General features: G+C 39.2%; 1 protein-coding gene across 1 annotated transcript in view; it reads left to right on the top strand.

Moving 5' to 3' along the window:
* Positions 1–19,844, top strand: part of suclg2 (succinate-CoA ligase GDP-forming beta subunit) — a 67,772-nt gene that overhangs the window by 21,528 nt on the left and 26,400 nt on the right. The window contains exon 2 of the mRNA XM_023324616.1: positions 5,252–5,393. Within this exon, the coding sequence (XP_023180384.1) occupies positions 5,252–5,393 (142 nt within the window). The remainder of the gene's footprint in view (positions 1–5,251; positions 5,394–19,844) is intronic.

Raw genomic sequence — 19,844 nt, forward strand, 5'->3', positions numbered from 1 at the left:
TTGCTGTTTTTTTTAAGGGGATGTCCAGAAAATTATGTAATTTGTCAGTTAATCATCAATTTGTCAATTAATCATCAATCTCACTGGAGCCTCCACCCAATGCAGCCATCTCAGAGCATGGCACCACTGGAAGTCTTCAATACTTATTTTAACTAATGTATTTTATTGTTTTGGAAAAAATTTTAATTTGATATTTATTTATTTTTTTTGCCAATGACTCTTTCATAATTTTTTCTTATTTTAAGAATTTTTAACTGATTTTAATTCTTTTCAATTTAATTATTTGTATAATAATTTTCATTTTAATTACTTTCTAATTACTGGTCAGTGGTTTTTATAGTATTTGCTAAATGGCTATGTGACAACAGACGAACCTCGAACATGTGAAGACAGGGGGCATTTTATAAACCTCATTATGATTTTTATCTGGATAAATCGTGTTCAGGATGCCGCAGCCTCTCCTATCTGTTTTTCCTCACAGCAATTGAACAGTTGGGTCTGCAGAAAAGTATTAAGAAGCCATTCAACCACAAGATTAACCAGTCTACAGCGGACCTCCACTACTCACGGGTGTTGGGGACGACAGGCGCCCACAAATGGCTAAAAGCCACAAATACTTTGTATCCTCTCTAAAAATGCTTATAGGTGCCTATTTTAATAGTTTAAACATTAAATATACCTTTATATGCGTTAACTGGAAACTGTCCTAAGACTACCGCAGCGTGACCAATCAGTGTCAAAATAATTGGCCGTTCTGGATTGGCTGCTTTGTAAATGGCAACCTATTTAAAACTTCAACAGAGTCTACGCCTCCAGCTCCAGCATACAGTCGTTTCTCACTGTATTTATAGAGCGCTCAAAGCACTTTACACTAGAGTCACATTCACCCAGTCGCACTCACAATATACACAATATACGATACGCAATTTGGGGTTAAGTGCCTTGCCCAGAGGCACATCGACATGTGGCAAGAGAAAGCTGGAATTGAACTTACAACCTTCCGATCGCAAGATGACTACTCTACCAAAGAGCCACAGTCGCCCTGTTCTACTCATCATTTATTGCCTGCTGGTAAACCACCTGCTCTTTGTAGCCCCTCGATCTGTATAAGTTTGACAGGCTCAGTTCTGCAGTCTTCAGAGTTTTCTCATTTTTATTCCTTGTTTTGTAAAAATTTTGACTCATTTTTAGCTTCCAAGTTTCATGGAACATGCTGACATGTTCCTCCTCCCCCGTATGATGGGACGACAGCACTAATAGCTAACTATTTGATCATTTCAAAACAGTTTTCTAGCATTGTGTGTTGTATCGCATCATAATCTTTGTTTGTGTGTAATGCTAATAACAAAAAGGATCTTTCAAAATGCAATAAAGGTTGGCTAATATATTCCAAGTTTCATGAATATACATTTTGCTGCCAGTAAGACACAGCCTGTTGAACGGAGTGTGACTGCTCTAGAAGCCCGCACCCATACAGAGTAGCTCCACCATGCTAAATATTTGCTTAAATAATAGATATAAAATTTTATGGTGCGTTCTGTGTTTACATAGCATATTTTCTTCTCTCCATTAAGTCTATGCAGAGTGGACCAAAACTGTGTTACAATAGATATAAAACTGTATTAAAATGTCTGTCAAGTCCTTCTGAAACATTCACCATTTTTGACACATATGTACTAGTGAAAAACTAAAAAGATCTATTATGTCCATCAAGTGAGTGTGCACTGGCTTAAGACCAGTGCACAATCTGCAAAAATAGAGAAATTTGTTCTTTTATCCAAGGCTGCTAGAATAAAGTTCTTTCTAGCAGGAACATAAAGAACTCCTCGAAAATCTTTATACGTCTTTCTAACTTCAGCAGACCCGCTTCATTTTTCAGAAATAGAAGGTTTTTCATCAGACATCACACAAGAAAAAAGGTTCTGCCCAGAAATGAGCCAAGAACAAGCATGATTTCCCAAACCAAGACTACATGAACGAAATGGCCATTCTGTCCCTGCAGCCTGAGGAGTAAGAACAAATTTAGTATGCATTGACCTTTTATGTTTTGAGTCTAATGTTTCCATCTAATTGTCATAGAAAATCTTAAGTGGACTCTTGAAATGTCTTAAAAGAAAAAAAAAGCAAGATGCAAATTAGACGTAATAAACAAGATGTTCAGCTTGCAAACTAGCATAAACCACATATTTGTCTCAGAAAAATGTAGAGTTCTCTACTCTGGACTTTTCTTAGAATTTCGTGCTGTTAGCATGCCACAGACCCAGCAGTGAACGGGAGCGATCCACCTCTCCTCTCTCAACCTCAAGTTCCTCTCTCCAGCCACTCTAGGCTGCAAATCTCCCCTCTGTGCTGGACGTTTGGACTGTGACATTTTCAATTTTGTGCTTCCAAATGAGCACAGAATGCCTAAGCAATCTTCAAATTCGGCACTAGCGGTGATACTCCGAAATGCTAAAAGAAGTCTGTTGAAATCAATGCGTTTATTGTAATTTGGATGTATGGATGGGGTCATTTTAGTGCTAAGAAGTCCCAGCTGTGAAGACGGTTTCTTTCTTTAATTACGTTTGGAAACTTTTGTAATTCCTTTCACTTGAACAAGAAGCCCAAGTTAAGTCAACGTAAAGAAATCCCAAAGCATGATGCTACCACCAGTGTGCTTTACTGTTGGCATGTTTGTCTTTCAGCAATATGCAACAATGCTTCATTTGGAGGCGCCTTTTGAATGTCCTGGATATGTTATAGTGTTGGTAAAAAAAAAAAAAAGAAAGAACAACATAGAGCTGTCTTTTATAGATTTTTGTTTCACGCTTTCAAGGTTTGTCCTTCTGCTTTAGGAACTGTGGGGTCAGGAGCTGGTCACACGGTACATTATTGTTCCAATACACGTCACTGTGAAAGTGTGAGCCCTGGTGCTATTTAGGAGCATAAATTTTACACTTTTTCTCTTTCACACACTCTTTGGCCATCAATGCCTTTCTGGTCCTGACTTCTAATGTTGCCATTTATTGCAGTCGAATGGGGCTTTAGAAACACACATCTGGGGCAAACTATCTTGTTTCCTGTCTGTATGTGTAGTGTTGTGGGTTTGGTTAATCCTATATGGCTGTGCAATGCATGATTCAGAATAAATGATTAAATTAATCATATGTTTATTGGCAATACTTGTATCCTTACTTTATGTCAATAGATGACAAATTCTGGCAAACTCCAGTTTTCCCTTCCTTGTGTTCTTATCCTGGATCCTTATGAATGCTGCTGTTACAAAGCAATTTTTATTTTCGTCATATTTTATTCTAAAAAAATAATAAAACCAATAAAACTGTCTTACTAATATGGGCACAAACTCCTTAGCATTGACTTTGTTGGGTCTCTAATTTATGAGGAGTCTTTCAGTTTTTATTTAGCAGCTCCTTTGCCTTCGTTTCCGCTCAATTCGTCTTCTGGTTTTAGTTCACAGTGAAGACGTTTCCGGCAGCAATTTGTTTTCTTGCACGTACATTTCAAATTTACTCAGACAAACATTTTAACCTAGTCTAGCTTTGTGTGAATATTTTAACATGGATTAAGATATGCATGATAACACAGCTTTGCTTTTTTTCTGAAAAAATTTGTAATTCGTGGCAAAGGTTTTTTTTGACAGAATATATTCAAGTCATTGTGTTACAGGCAGAAATAAGATTTTATTTTGGTCATGTTTGTGCTGAATTTTAAGAAGATTTTATATTAAATATTCTGCCTTATTTAACTTTGCTTTTAATGGTTCTCTGTGTGTATAGCATAGCATTGAGTTGACTATATTTTGACAATGTAAAACAAATTATGGACAACCCTGAGCATCCTCTTCATGTTCAATGCCATTTAAAAACTGTAGAGTGTCTTCAATCAGAGGCTTCTTCAGAACCGCTGTGATTCAGGCCACTACAGGAGATCCTCCTTGTCTTTAATTAAAGTTGTATAACATAACAACATAACAAATATTTTTGAATTGAATTGAAACAGTAATACTGTAACATACTTTTGGCTCTGAAATTCAATATTAATATTCTCTCTTCTGCTTTGAATTATGCTTTTGTGCTGCCAGTGAATCCAGTTGTTACTGGGTAAAAAAACAACAACCCTATGCCATGATATTGCCACCATTCATTTTACATTTTCAGTTTTCTCTCTCTTGGGGGCTACAATTACTTAATAGCTGGAACTGATCATAGTACTGATCAAAAGTAGCCCCATACCATGATGCTGCCACCACTGTGTTAGACATTGGTTGTGGGTTTTTGAGTTTACACTAAATCACTTATTATTGTCTTATTTGATAATGATATCAAATAAGACATGTGTTGGTATTCCTAGTTAGTACAGTATTACTGGTGTCATCGCCACAACAGAAAAACAAAATCTGCCTTTACCTTCCGTTTCTCCTGATTTGGACCAAAGTTGACTGGTATTTAGAACATCTCATAAGTCCATTCAACCCCAAAGCATGATGCTGCCACCACTGTGGCTGTGATGTGTTAGAGCAGTCTTTATTTTCTCTTATTTATTTCAGAAAGTATATATTGGTATTGACTGTAAAACCTTGTGGAGCAACACATCATAATCTTCTGTTTTGTGCTAAATGTTTTTTTATTTAGATTTATTATTTAAAGGATAATAAAGTTAAAAATAAGCAAATCTGACACAACACAGATCAGACTGAGTCAATTATATTGGATATATTCCACATCTGATGTTAGTTTGATGTTTGATTGGTAAGAAAACACAAACACCTGAAGCATCATTTACACACGAAAGCCTAGTTTATATTAAAATCCTTGTTTTGCTTTTAATTTAACGAACTTCTCCCTTCCTAACGATTCCCTAAAGTTTTTTTTTTTTCCTCTCTGGTCGCATTTGCGTGCATGCACATGTGGCTGCTTGCCCACTTGCCTGTGCGCTTAGCACTGTGAGCTGGTGCAGGGGGATTTTATCTCTAAAGCAGCCCATGTTTCTCCTTCCTATTACAAAGCCAATTTCTTTTTAATAGCAGCAACAGCTGGAGCTGACGGGGCCAATGTCTACTGGTGCAGCAAACGACTCCTTAGCTGTAATTGAGGTGCAGAACGCGGTTTGGTGGTGCATAACGAGAAACAACCCAACAGTTGGGAATCTTATCGCTAGTCGTGCTTTAAGTCCTGGAAAATATTTGTGTCTCATGTTAGCCGTTTTCCCACGAAGCGAACTTATTCTCCCGCTGTCTTGTTCGTCCTTCCAGTGCAGCTGGCTGACGCCCAGGAGATGGCTGAACCTACAGGAGTACCAGAGCAAGAAGCTGATGCAGGACAGCGGCGTGGCGGTCCAACGCTTCTACGTGGCCGACACAGCGTCTGAGGCGCAAGAGGCGGCAAAAAGACTCAGTGAGTAGATTATTCCAAAACGGTACACTGCGCGCACAATTATGAGGCAAAGTTTTATTTTTAAAGATTCTTATTGAACTGAACAGCTGGAGTCCTCTGAACCAATAAAAAATATCAAAAAACCTCAGAAGTGAATATTTAAGAAAGTACATGGGACTTTATTAAAGAATATCTGGGTGTGCACAGTTATGATGAAGCAATTACGATGTGCAAATTTAAATGAAAAATATAAATTTCTTTTGTTGATTTTTATTTATTCAAGTGGTTATAATGACTCAAAATGTACAATTAATCATTTCTAACAAATTCAGTGACCAATAACGGCAATCCTTATTTACTAAGCCAGTGGTGCCCAAAGTCGGGGGCCTTCATCCTGCTTCTTTTAGTTCTCTCCCTGAACTACAACCTCTTCAGCAGGACATTGTTCTTCTTAGGCCTTCTAACGAGCCATCATTGGATCCAGGTGCGTTAAACCAGAGAGAGAACTAAAACATGCAGGATGCCGGCCCTCCAGGACCCACTTTGGGCACCACTGTACTAAGCAAAGTCCCTCCATTCATGGAGTCTGTTAGTTCCTGGATGTGTTGACAGCCTGTGTGACAACCACACACTGTTAAGAGAGCAGAACTGTTTTCCTTCTCTGTAAAAATCTCTCACAAGTTCTCAACAGGGTTTAGGTCAGATGAGAAACGTGGCCTGTCATTATTATTTCATGTTTAAGACCTTCAGCCATGAAATGGAGTACTTTGTTGCTTGTGGCGGAGGATTGTCTTAATTAAAAATTAAGCTCTTCTAGAAAGACGCAGACTTTTACCTTAATAGGTGTCATGTAAGTCACTCTTATCTCATCGGTTCATAAAACCTATAAAACGGTTTGTCTTCAGATATTTCCTGGCCCAGTTTTGACAATTCAACTTATTTGCCTTGTTCAGCGGCGGGTGTCGAGTTTTAGCCTTCCTTAACTTGGCCATGTCTCTGAACACTGTTGGAGAATAATATCGTCTCGCTAATTTGGTTCGTAATGTATAAGGTTCAGAAAGAGTCAGTGAGATGAATTCATCAGTTCCATTTATTAAGACCGAAATGCTGCGCTGGTTCCTCACTATGTTTTCCTTAAGGGGCAAATGGCCCCTAACAACAATTTCTAATTCCTTTTGTTGGCCTCTATCCAAGCTATGCCCTAAAGAGTGTATATACGTATATATATATGTATATATACGAGCATCCAAGTAGCTAAAAGAGAAAGAGGAAAACACAGAACTATTTAATCCCAACAACACATTCTACTTAGAGATTGCTCAATCTTTTTAGTGGTACCACCTCGTTTTCCCAGATAAAAGCATGAAAACACTTCAAATTGCTCCCGGTCCGTCCTTAGAAAAAAAACGAACATTCATGTGTTATCATGACTGAAGTACTTGTTATTGGTTGTTTTTAGCAGAAAGCTGTTGTGCTCCATTTGGAAACTTCTGCTTCCCTATCATTTGGTAATTTTTCTTCAAAACCAATAGATTCATGGATTTCTTCAAAACCACAGGTTTAATTTAGATCAAAATTGTACTCTTTAGTCAATAAAATGTACAAAATATTGAAAATAGTTCATGGTGGTGAGATCAGGTCTTGACAAAAATCATCTGGAAAAAAATCTACTTTTTTAAATTATTTTTTTAAATAGGTGGCTGTTTATTTCCTTGTGACCTGGTATATATATATATATATATATATATATATATATATATATATGTATATATATGTTTTTTCTAATTGTAGCCTCCCGTATTTACTGAGAGATAAACCCGCTCTTTATTTATTTAATACCAATCCCGGCTTATTAATATCAAAGACGAAACTGCACTGCAGAATACAGTAGTGCTGTTTATCGTTCTTTTTGCTACCCGACGTGCAGATGGCTGTGTTTAATAAGGTCTGAAGTTTTATCAGGTCTAATCGCATCTTTTGTGCTGTTTATTTCTATGCATGAGCCAGGGTGTTTTGACCTTAGCGACTGTGCCCGCTCTGCTTTTCATCGCAGCGCTTCATCCGCCCTAATTTGTTGCACAACCTCTCGCATTGAGTTTCTCACGCTTTGCATGCGTATTTTATGATTACTATTTGTCTTCTTGCTGTTATTATTTGCCGTTTGTTGCCTTCATACACTTGGACAGAGCTGTGTGCGGAAGGAGCTGAAATTCTACTTGTTCTACAAGTCTGCAACAATGCGTTGCACTTGCACAAACAAAGAGGGTTTAGCATCCATTTGTATGCACCCACACACTGCGTTCTTCTCCGCTTCTTTACTTTCCCTTTTCTACTTTGCTTCTGACACAAACAGCGTATGTTCCTGCCCTTAGATTTTATTCAGCGTTAGTTTCTAAATACAGAAACCACTTTTTTGGAACCGTATCCAGATTGGTTTTCAGCCAGCGAGGTGCCACTATGATTTCCGCACAGGATTCCTGGGGTTCTGACTTCAGTGGTTCTGGTTGTGATGCAGAAAAAGATAAACTGAATACCATAAGGATTATATATATTTTCCTGACAGCTTATATTGCTGCAGGGATGAAACAGAGAGAGAGAGAAAGCTCAAGACAGATGAGTTACTAGAGAGCAGACAGCTTAATACAAGCCAAGCGAGACATGGGCAGATGGAGATCGTCTTTGAACAGCGATTTTCAGATGTTCCCACAGATTCTCTGTTGGATCTACATCTGGCCTTTGACTGGTCCATTTTGACACGGTAGTGTTTCAGGATGAAGATATTGTGTTCAAATTTATGTGCAGTGTTCCTATTCTACCACACAAAGAATTGTGGTTATAGACCCGAAAAAAATCTACTTTAGTCTCATCTGGCACTTTTTTCCATTGATTTGTTTTGTTCCCAACATGGCTCATGCCAAACTGCAAGTGTGTATAAACCAGCCCAGTTTAGTCCGCTTTAATTGAACTTCAGCTCATTTGCCTTCAAAGTCCGGTTTATTTGGGGAGGTGTGAATGCATACTGAAACTCTGATCCAGACCAAAACAGAAAACTCTGGTTCGTCAGCTGCAGTGAACTCTGGTGTGGTTCAAAGGCATATATGCAAACAGACCGGCACCACTCCAAAAGTAGGAGGTAGACTACAGTGCAAGGCATTCTGGGTAAATATAACCAAAACAAATTCATGAGCGGGAGAAATGGCCCATGGTCTATTGCCAAAGATGAATGAGAAATCCTACAACCACTAAAGTTTTGCCCAGTGTCTTCTCCAGAGGCTTTTATGTCATTTCCTTCAGTGGTTCTTGATACAGCGCCTCCACAGGCGAGGAAGGGAACAGATTTTTTTAAAGAGTTTGAGTCGTTTGACAAAGTGCAGTGTGAAAGTGAACCACACCAGCTGAAAATGTAACAAATGTGGCAACTTTGCTCCTCATTGTAATTGTATCTGTGAAAACACCTGCATTGTTTCCCCTTGGCTTTCGTCTTGCCACTGCTCCATACAGTTCAAATTTATGGGACACACAAACAATGGTTGTCTGATCGACGAGTGTCTGCAGCTCCTCCACAGGCATGCGAGGTCTATTGGGTGCTTTACTGAAGGATGCTATCCTTGGCCAGCCTTCTATATTTGCATGATTGCCCGACAATGATTGATTTGTTGAATGTCAGGATATTGTTCTGCAACCTAAATCTGCTTTAAGCTTCACCACGTCTTTATCCCCAATCTGTTCCTTTGGTTTCCATGTTCCTGTTTCTCCACTAATGTTCTAAGAAACACTTCAGCCTTTCATAGATCAACTGGATATATATTCAATCAATCAATCAGCTCACTTTATTTTGGTAAATTGTCAACATTAAACACAGGAAACAAAAAATAACAATAAACAAACCCATAATTTACTAAAAACGAAATAGGCTGAAGCCAAAGCTTATACTTGCCTACCCTATTTATATACTTAGCAGCCTATCAATATATCTTCACAATACATACAGCATATATACAGTATATATATATATATATATATATATATATATATATATATATATATATATATATAGTATATACTGTATATATCTACATAACAAAGTAAGATTTATCATTTTACATTTTAAGGCTCTTTTAAAGCTCACCAAGAAAGGACCAAATTTGAAATCATCATTCAATTCATTCCACAATTTCACACCAGTAACCGACACACATACTGAGATTAATTTACACTAAGGTGGACTCTATTTATTACTGTAATGATGCGACTTCTTAAGGCAGTGGGTTGTACTGAATGCAAAAATACAATGCACTTTTTAGATTTTATTTGTAAAAAACAAAAGTTCAAAAGCTCTGTAAGGAATTGTTGCTTGAATTGAGTCTGAATTGTCTGGGATTATTATTGTTTTGCATTGTTGAACTTTATTGTTACTGCATTCTGAGCTCAGCCGCTTTGAGCTCAAACCTTTGCTTGTAAGACATGTTAATCTCCAAAAAAAAAAAGAAAAAAAAAAGCATGAGACTTGTTGAACAGCTCAGCATCAGGTCTTAATTGGAGTCGGAACTGCTTAAAATAAGGAATTGTTGACAATTCCCTGCCAAGCTGTGGGGAAAAAACATGTGTTAGAGTAAATGTTTTCAGTGTCAGTTACCTTGTCCAATAATGCGCCTTGGTTCGCCTGGCGTGCCTCTGCAACTTCCTTGCACTTCTGCAACCCGTGACTACAGCTGGCTTGCTAATAAAGCGTGCAAATGAGCATCCACAGATGCTTCACTTCCTCACGCTCGCACTGCGTCTGTGAACGTTTCCTCTTGGGCCGTGTTGGGTCGCTCAAAGATGCATCAGAGAAGACGGGGGGTGAGAAAGCGAGAGATTGATAACCTTTTCAGTTAGGATCAGTTGGGCCAACAAACGAAGCGAGAATGGCAGACCCGGACTCCCGGGGGGGAAGACGGGGCATGAAGCCAGCCCTGGTTGAAGCTCCGTTTACCGACTTCACCCTGTGGAGGACATGAGGCTTTTCTCCATGCATGAGATGCGTCTGTTTGGGGGTATCTGAGCCGACTCAGAGCAACTCAAAGCAGATTTATGGTCGGTGCCGGCGTCCTGCCGTCAGCTTCTGGCTTCTTGTGCACACACCACAGTGAACTAGCCAAGCATGAAGACGCAGAGATGAATGGGATTCATCTCTTCCTTTAGGCTCACCAAACAATATTCTCCGTTTTTTTATTTCTTTTAAACTCTCTCTTAACCATAAAGCGGTTAAGGTGGTTAAATTGTATCGCACAGAAACATTTCTCTGGTCTTCAAGAAGTCAAAGATCGATGCTTTCTGTTACCGTTTCTAAAAAAAACCTGACAGAGCCCTGAGTTTTCTATCAAAACTTTAAACAAACAGAGTCCGACATGGATCATTGATTTCCCTTTTAACTTGAATGGCATGTCTAGGAGGGAGGTTTGCAGTGTGGCAGATGGGTGATGCGCGCCCAGCTAATGGCTCATGGAAAGAAGGGTTTTGATTTCGGCGGCGCCACACTGGGTGAATCCTTCGGGGAGTTATCAGAAAGTCTGAAGATTTTGTAATTCGCTCTCCGCCAGGACGCTGCAAGAGTGGCAAACTAACCAGCGCTGTCCGTCCAAAATCAATGACCCACATCCACCCGTCTCGCACTTCAAGCTTTTAATCTTTCCAGTGGGTGTGTGTGTGTGAATGTAGCCGAAGTGGTCCGTCTACAAGATGATATGACCCAAACTTTTCCTCAGAGGAAAGATATTTAAAATATGTTTTTTTCTGTTACATTGCTGTGTTATCAGCACACTTACCTACCCTGATTGAGTACTGCTCAGGCTAGAAAACGTCTCACGACGAGAACATTGTTTCAGTTCGCATCGTTTTGATATCAGCCTAATGTGATGGACAGACATTTGTCCGGGTTTTTCTTTTTTTTTTTTTTTTAGAGTAAACGTTATACTGAACGTAGGGATGAACCAAGCACCTCCTGCTTGGGCTTCAGGTCCCAGATGTTAATGAAACAAGTGTGTCCAGCCTTTTAGGTCAGAGGTTGAAGTAGTTTCTGAGCAGAGAAGAACCTCGTTCTTCCACTTCCGTTTTTTTCTTCTTTTCACATCGATCGGTTCAACGGAAGTATCAACACTTTGCAAGAATAGAGCAGAGATCCGGATTCATCAGAAACAAACAGCGATATTTCTGATCACATTTTAAAGTGTCATGTAGCTTTAACCTGGATCATTTAAGACACAGGTGTCAAACTCCAGTCCTGACGGGCCGCTGCCCTGAAACTTTTATATGTGCCTCTGCTGGACCACCTGAATAGAATAATTAGGTCATTAAGGTTCTGGAGAACTGATCTACACAAGAAGGAGGTAATTAAGACATTTCATTCCAGTGTTTTGTACCTGTGGCATATCTAAAAACTGCAGGACAGCGGCCCTTGAGGACTGGAGTTTGACACCCCTGATAAGACAATACAACACAAATATTAATTCAAACATCCATGACAGAATCAAAGCAACACTCCAGATATGTTTTTGATGAGGGAAAAACATTGTAACATAGATAGCAAGCTCAAAAAGTTGATTTTACATAACACTCCCCTATCACTTTGTTAGGCGACAGACTTTTCTATCACTATCACTAACAAAATAATACTAGCTGGTTAAGTAGTGTGTGCTCCGCTAGTCAGCTGTTTAACACATAAGCAGCTTCAAAGCTTAAAAAAAAAATAGTTGGTGTCCCTGTTAGTTTCTACACCTGGATTTCTGTATTTTCTACACGCAGGAAATATTTTCAAGATGGCGTCATTTGTCTTTCTTTCAGCCTTCTTTCCGTCAGCTCACCAGCAGTACACAGAAACAGGTGGGGGAGGTGAAGCTCATAGATCATATGCTGCTCTGCACTGTAAAGAGCTTTTGAAATCACCAACTGTTGTTTAAAAAAAAGCGTTCCCGTGATCCTCTGCAGGAGCTCCAAATGCAACAGAAGGAGGATCAAACATGAGCCAGAGCAGGGGTGTCCAAAATGTGGCCGTTTGTGGCCTTTTGAGTGATTCTGTGTGCTTCCACCATCAGACAAGTTAAAAACTCAACAGACAAAATAAAATCTTAAAACAAGACAAAGAAGTTCTTGGTACAACACAGATTTCTTATTCATCCGCCTGGTTTTTGCATTGCTTTTAACTATGTAGTAAGTAGAACTACAAACATCCAGCAGCTTTTAGTCAAAGCTGGCTTGGATGCTTTAGTTTTGTAGCCCGCGAGTTCTCTCAATTTTACAATTTTTGGCCCTCAGAGCAAAACGTTCGGACACCACAGAGCTAGAGTAAAGTTGAATGATGTGACAAAAGGACTTGGTTCTTTGGTTTAGTAAAACCACACCCGGTCATTTGGTGTTTGTTCGTTTTTTTAAAGTCAATTACACATCGGCCCTTCAACCAGCTTCATTTCCAATTTAGTGGGAAATTCAATCAGTCAGTTTGTAATTACAGAAGCAATTCACACTAGCTATCATTTCCAGGCACTTCACAAGACAAACGTCTAACTCATAGCTGTACAGAAATAATCCGATCATGTTCTGTTTTGTGAAAACATGTTTGCTCTTTTTCCATACCTGTAGACTTCCTCAAATCACTATTTGGCTTATATAACTCACAATATTTTAGTTACTACAACATTTAGCTGCCAGCAACAAACGAGAGAAGAATTTAAGTTCTGCTGCATTGCATCAGCGGCACCAGCATCCCATTTTCTTCTCATAACACTCCGTTTTCAGACCGAGGAGGGCGCAGACTGCAGTTCTGAAAGCCAAATATTTCCCTGTTCTTGGTGGATGCAGGGTTTTAGTCGCTGAACAGTTTGGAAGCGTATTTGTTGTATTTTTGGCTGGGCCGCATGCAGCACAGCCCATAATCCTCGGATGTCTCTTTGCCTGTCTGAAAGCAAAGTCTCAGACAGAAAGAGAGAGCGAGAGACTTCTTCTTGTTTTCGAGCGTCTCTTTCAGAGCCTGAATACAAATGAAGACTGTTCAGCCACTTTCACCCTAATGTGTGAGGTGCCTTTTGGTCAAAGGTAATATTATATTGAAGGAAGTTAACTTTCTTTGAGCTTTTTTCCACCCTCAGCTCTCAGCAGGCTGCAGTGGATCGCTACGGTTACAGAAATATTTTTTCTAGTATTTTTTTTTTAATTTGATTCACACAAATGGCTGGTGCTGTTTGGCGGTAGCTAGATTCAGAATATGACCTTGTGACTCTTGCATCTACTGTACATCGGCCCTTGGGTTTAAGAGTTAGCACAATGCTTACTGTACTGCGCAATGTGCTTTTTAGTGGAAAACTTTCCATCACTGACCATGGTTTAGTAGCCTGCAACCTCCAAATGTTAGGTTAGACATTTTTATTATTGTAGCTTCAATTATGTAACAAGCAATATGCTTATTTTATTAATGATTTTCCCTATCCTTTAAAATATATATGTATGCTTGAATTTAACGTTAGTTGCTTGTATTTCATATGATGCTTTAAATAACTGTGATTTTTACCATGCCGAGTTATGACCGGTATCTATTATGCTGTCTAGAGGGCTCTGATGTGGATGTAAACATATTTTTCTTTCTATTAAAGTTGTTTTGTTTTTTTAACAATGGCCATAAGAAGAACTGAGCAAACATTCTCTTAAATAAAAACAGGGGAAACCATTTTTAAAAGTAGGAGCTTTCTCTCAGCTCTAAGGTTTTACATGTAGTTGAAACCAGAAGTTTACATACACTGAATGCATATATATTTTTTGTCACTCTCCGAAGTGAAATCAGACCTAAATCTTTGTTTTAGGTCAGTTAGAATTAACATTATTGATTGTGTACCAGAATTGGCCGAGGGCGCTCCATAACCCAGCAGCATCAAGGTGCATCTAAAGACGTATTGTACGTCGTTGGATACACGACGTCTGTATGATGTACACTTTTAAAAAACACAAAGTCTTTATGTTGACGGTTTGATTTTGAAACACCTTATTCAAATATAGAGGTGTTTTAGACATCTAGAACACTTTTACAGATGAAAAAGAATCTTCTGCTTACATTTGATCCAGGTTCTTGCACATGCACGCAAATGAACTTGCATCTGCGCTCGTATACCTGCAGCCTGCTGCAGCCACTTAGTGCGTCGCCACCTGCTTGACAGATGCATCTGTTGAGCAAATCTTGATGGATTTCCAGCCTGAATTCTGAATCAAAACCTCATTTTCCCTCCGTCTTCTTGTTACAGACCTCTTTACGTCTCCCGTATCTGCTGCCTCCTCTGAAATCATTCATTGACAAAATGGTGATGGAGGGATTTGTGGCTTTTTTTGCTGGCTTATCTTAGCGGTATGCTGGCGCTGTATGATGAATGTGGGCAACATCTACCTGCGCAAATGTTCGCCTCCTATCTAATGAAATAGGGGTGAGGAGAATCGTGTTCTTTTGCTGTTGCTAATCTTCTTGTCCTTTTTTCGACGAACTGTGCCGAAGCTGTTTTATATTAATGTTGCTGCTGCGCTTTTTTGGCTCGTTTACATTAACATCGTTTTCAAATTCCTCATCTACCTCAGTTGGCTTCTGCTCCAGATCTTCTTCCCCCGAAGTTTCTCTGCCAGAGTGACGAATATCACAAGAAGGAAACATTTTCATTTATTTTGCTCTGCCATGAATATTCAGTGTAAACAGTTTTTATGCATGACTGTCTAATCTCATGTGTGCTTATTAGAAGGATAGTTAATTTGATATGTTGGCATGCTGAATAATTGCAAGCTACCTTGACACGAGCAGACTCTTTGAGGTAGTATTGCAAATTCAGGATGTTCTGTTACTGTGAGGGAATAAGACATTTACTCATGGATCTGCTCAGGCTCTCAAATGCTACAGATTGAGCCAAATGTTAGAAAGCGGAGAACATTTCGGTTGGGGTTTTCTCTACTCTGTGTATTGATTTGTTGGGTTTTGTTTTGTGACTCGACTGCAATTTGTAAAGTGAGTCTCAATATAAAAAGAAAAACAAGTTAATTTGCTTTTATGGAGGATTTTACGTTTTCTCTGGCTGTGAGTTTCTACTAGCTTTTGATCACTGCTGTACATTTAGAGCGTGATCCATCACTCTCATTAAGCTAATTAAAATAATTAAAAGTAGTTTGGAAGCTAAGAGTAGCATTTGTTTCAAGCAGCGGACCACAGGCTAGCTACCCGAGCAAATAACACTACAGATAACCAACTAATACGAGACTGTAAGAGTCCCTGTGTTACCATAGCTACAGCTTTAAGCTATTGTCTCTGTAGCTAAATTAACCTCGAAGCCAAATGAAAATGAAGCATACATAATAATATTAATTTGTTGCTCTATAGTAAATGCAAATTGATTAAAAATACCTCAAAAGGAAAAAGAAAAAAAATTGTAGTCCTTCAGTGTACAATCATTCTCTCCTTTCATTGAATCATCCCTCCTTTGTAACCCTGTCATTCTTTCACTGCATCATACCTCCTTTCTTCCTGATTTCCTTGTCTTATGTCCTCATGTCCTACCTTAATTTCTCCTGTTTTTTTATCTTCACTCCTTCATTGTTCACTTTATTAATTTCTTGCCTCTTTATGCCCTTCTTTCTTTTCATGTAATAAATTTTGCATAATGTGTCTGAATGTGTTTATTTATATTCATAAATAAGATTAGATAATGCATTATTTTTTAATGTGTTGTTAAAAGTCTTTGTGTGTTTGTGGATGCAGTCGTAATAATTCCCGTGGAACTCCTAAAAAATCAGATTTAATGATTGAGAAGAGTCTGGCTCTTTAGCTTTATTCATGGCCCAGTTTTTTAGACACTTCTCAGTACTTGCCCAGTGATGGAGCTTTCATCAGCATAATTTTCAATAGCATGTTTTATTAAGGCCAACCCGTTTCAAAGAGATCTGTGAATAAGCAGCGCACAAGTGATTTTTCTCCTCATTTTTTAACGCCATTGTCAGATCAGACTGTGGTTTTTGGAGATTTTTTGTTTTCATATACTCTGCTGTTTTTTATTATTTTTGTTTGCTGACCCAGGTCAACAGTCACACATGTTGGAGCTAATCTAGTGCAATTAAAGAGGAGAAGAAATTCAGTCATGGCAGGTTTGTGCATGCTATCCGCGCTTGTGGCCCACTTCTATTTCAGATAGCAACAAACAAGTGTTACTGTCAAACATGGTTAAAGCACAGAACGTAGCCAGAGCAACCATCGCTGTATATCCCCTCCCATCTCATGCACACTGTGCCCACTGGAGCCTCCTTGTGCTCTCCAACATTTCAAGTGTCTTGTAAGGCCACTTTCATCTCCCCCCTTCAGAAAATGAGACAGTCTCTGGTGAAAAGTGCTGACAGTAGCAGTTAGCGTTGAATAGCGCTAGCTGAACTTTAGTTTCTGCCTTCGTCTGAAGTAGCTCCAATAGCCGCCTGTCTTATAAGTTACGTTTGTGTGTATTTGTAACCAGCTAGGAGTTATGGAGGTCCTTCATCTCGCTGGTCTGCTGGACAAAGGAAATTCAGGCAGCTGCTCATTTATCAAAGCAACTGATCCTACATCAAGCAAAACAAGTATATAAGCTTCAAAGGATTATTCATCTTTTGTGGAATATAAGAGATTGCATTTGAATTGCTGCTGCTCTTTTTTTTTGTGTTCGGTGCCAGCCATTCAATTCTTCTAAGTGGTTATGATTGCGAGCTCTACTATTTCCAGAGTAAACACTTGGCCCTCCTTGGAAAACACCATTAGCGATGAGAGAGGTTGAATGATGTTCAGTTCAAACTGTACTAGCACTTCCTGGCAATCTGACTTTAACCCACATTGTTGTGCGCACTCTATAAGAAATTCAATTGACAAATTTACTGCCGTTAAAAATCTCGCCTCTGTTTACGTAGCCAAAGTTTGGAACATGTATATGGTAATAACTTTCTCTTTAATTGGTTTCAGTTCAAGAAATGAACTGAAATGTGTGTCTTATCCACACATCCCGCCTTTCCCTTTTCATTGACTTTGGTACCACTCTTTGTAAAAACATCATATCTTCTCCACTTACCCCCATTTCAGATTTATTGTTTCCTAAATACAGTCAGTTGTATCTTCTACTCTTCTGTGGAGTAAAGGAGATGACTTTGGGTTCCTGCGCAGTGTAGAAAAGTATGAAATGTAAGTAAAATATTTCACATACATTGCAAAGTACCATATATCATCAATCATGCAACTGTCTGTCGTTTTATCCCTCTCTCTCTGTCCATCCGGCCGTCCAACTACGGCCATCCAACTGGCCGTAGTTGGACGGCCTTAGTTGGATGGCCAACTACGGCCAGTTGTTGGCCATCCAACAACTGGACAGACTGTTGGACAGATCCAACAGTCTGTCCGTTTATCTATCAATCTGTCTATCAATTTATCTATCAGACTGTCTGTCATCACTGTCTGTCTGTCACTAGAAGTATATTCTTTTAAATTCATAGTACATCTGAAGTAACTTTAAATGTGTAGGAACCCTAATCACCCTATCCTTCTCTGTGTTGGCTAGCACCACATACATGGCTGTCTCTTTTATAAAATGAACATAGTACCCATTTGCCACTTGGATCACATTGCAGGAGATTAATGAACAAGTGCAGTGGGTTAGATTGAGTGTGCGGCACACGACTCTCACCTTCCTACTCGCTGCAAGGCCCCTGCTGATGGACGGAAATACTCTCATCTCTCCGTAGGGCCGGCCTGTCACACTGAAAGACTGATGTTGGGCAGCAGTTTTTCTTCACGCACCGCCTGCCAAGATCGTACTCGTAGCACGCAGTGAGGGTAACAGAAGGGTGGAGACAGTGTGTTACAAAAGGCTGCCTCGCCGACCTACCAGGCAGAGCAGAAATCTCTTCCAGGGTTTGCAGCTGATAAAAACATGTGCTACATAGACTTCTTCACACCAAGACCAGACAAAAAGATAGGCCCATCGACAGACATCTTAGGCTGAACTCTACCTGGCTTAGTTATCCCTTACATGAGCAAGTGTTTAGGTGTACCCTGGTAAGCGAAGTTCAACGGGTCTGAAATTGTCTTACCGGATGTAAATGGGCTTTGCTGGGTAAAGCAGGCTGTCTCTCAAAGAGCTGATTTGTGTAAGCTGCTTAGTGTTTCCACCTCCTCATTACACATCCTAACCTATTCATGTTGTGGCTAAGACGTTGAATTATTCCTCACTCATCCCCTTTGTCGTATTAAGCTGATTCTTATATGCTAGTGGTTTTGGACATGTTCTCTTTTGTTGGTGTCACTTGTTATGGTCACTACATAATGGCAATACGTCAGTGTTTATCCCTACAGGTCAGACTTTGCATTAAAATTAATTAAACCTGTGCAATATGCAGGTACGCACAACATTATTCATACACCTGACAGATTTGGATTTTTAGTGATTTTCCTTTTACCAAGAAGCTTGTTTCTAAATATAGGATCTATGCTTTACATGTGGGATAAGGAACAAGTTAGAACAAATAAAATTACTAACCATTTATGGAAAATATATGTTTTTACAGCAACCAAACCTTTATAATTGTTGTTTTTGATGACTGACCAAGTCTTTGAGGTTGAAAGGCCTCATTGCCAAAACCCTAATCTTTGCCTCCCTCCACTAATTCTCTATCAGATTCAAATCAGGACTGGCTGAGTCACTCCAAAATATAGAAGTAAACAGTTAAATTAAAGGATGACTTTATCAAAATTTAACTGTATAGTTTGTCCTTATGTAAAACAAAATGCACTTTACTTACTGTACTTTGCTTGAATTGGTAATAACTCCATGTTCAGAGTACAATTATTTGTGATTTCTTGATATTTTTTATTCCCGTTGGTCTTTACATGGTATTTATTAGCTATTCTATTGCAGCAAAACCCCTGAGTTGAATGTCGAGGACAGAGCACAGATTTCTGGATAATTTGCCAATAACAATGCCTAGAGGCTGGTCATAAGGAGGACCAGGGCAGACTGGAATGACCAGATTTATTTCTTTATAGATTTTCAATTACCAACTGTTTATTCTGCCTCGATGCACAAAATTGCTGCATCATCCTCCATATTTCCCTCAAATGATCCCCGGGCAGATGGACTTGAATGTGACATGGTTGCTGGTTCCAGATGGGCTGGTTTGAGTATTTAAAGAACTGCTGACCTCCTGAGATTTTCCTGCTTCTCGCTGGTTTCCAATGATTGGTTGAAAAATGGGAAAGCCTACATAGAGGCACTTGTGTGGACGAATAGGGAGGCTGATTCTACATGACCGAATGGCATTAGTAGCTCAAAAAATACTCGTTACAACCAAGGTGTGAGGAATATTGTCTCTGAAGTCATAACACATCAAGCACAGAAGAAGTAAAATGCCACACTGGGTGCAACTTCTGTCAGCTAAGAAGAAATAAACCAAGACAAAGACACCAAA

This window comes from Xiphophorus maculatus, chromosome 20 (assembly GCF_002775205.1).
Source record: "Xiphophorus maculatus strain JP 163 A chromosome 20, X_maculatus-5.0-male, whole genome shotgun sequence".
Lineage (NCBI taxonomy): Eukaryota > Metazoa > Chordata > Actinopteri > Cyprinodontiformes > Poeciliidae > Xiphophorus > Xiphophorus maculatus.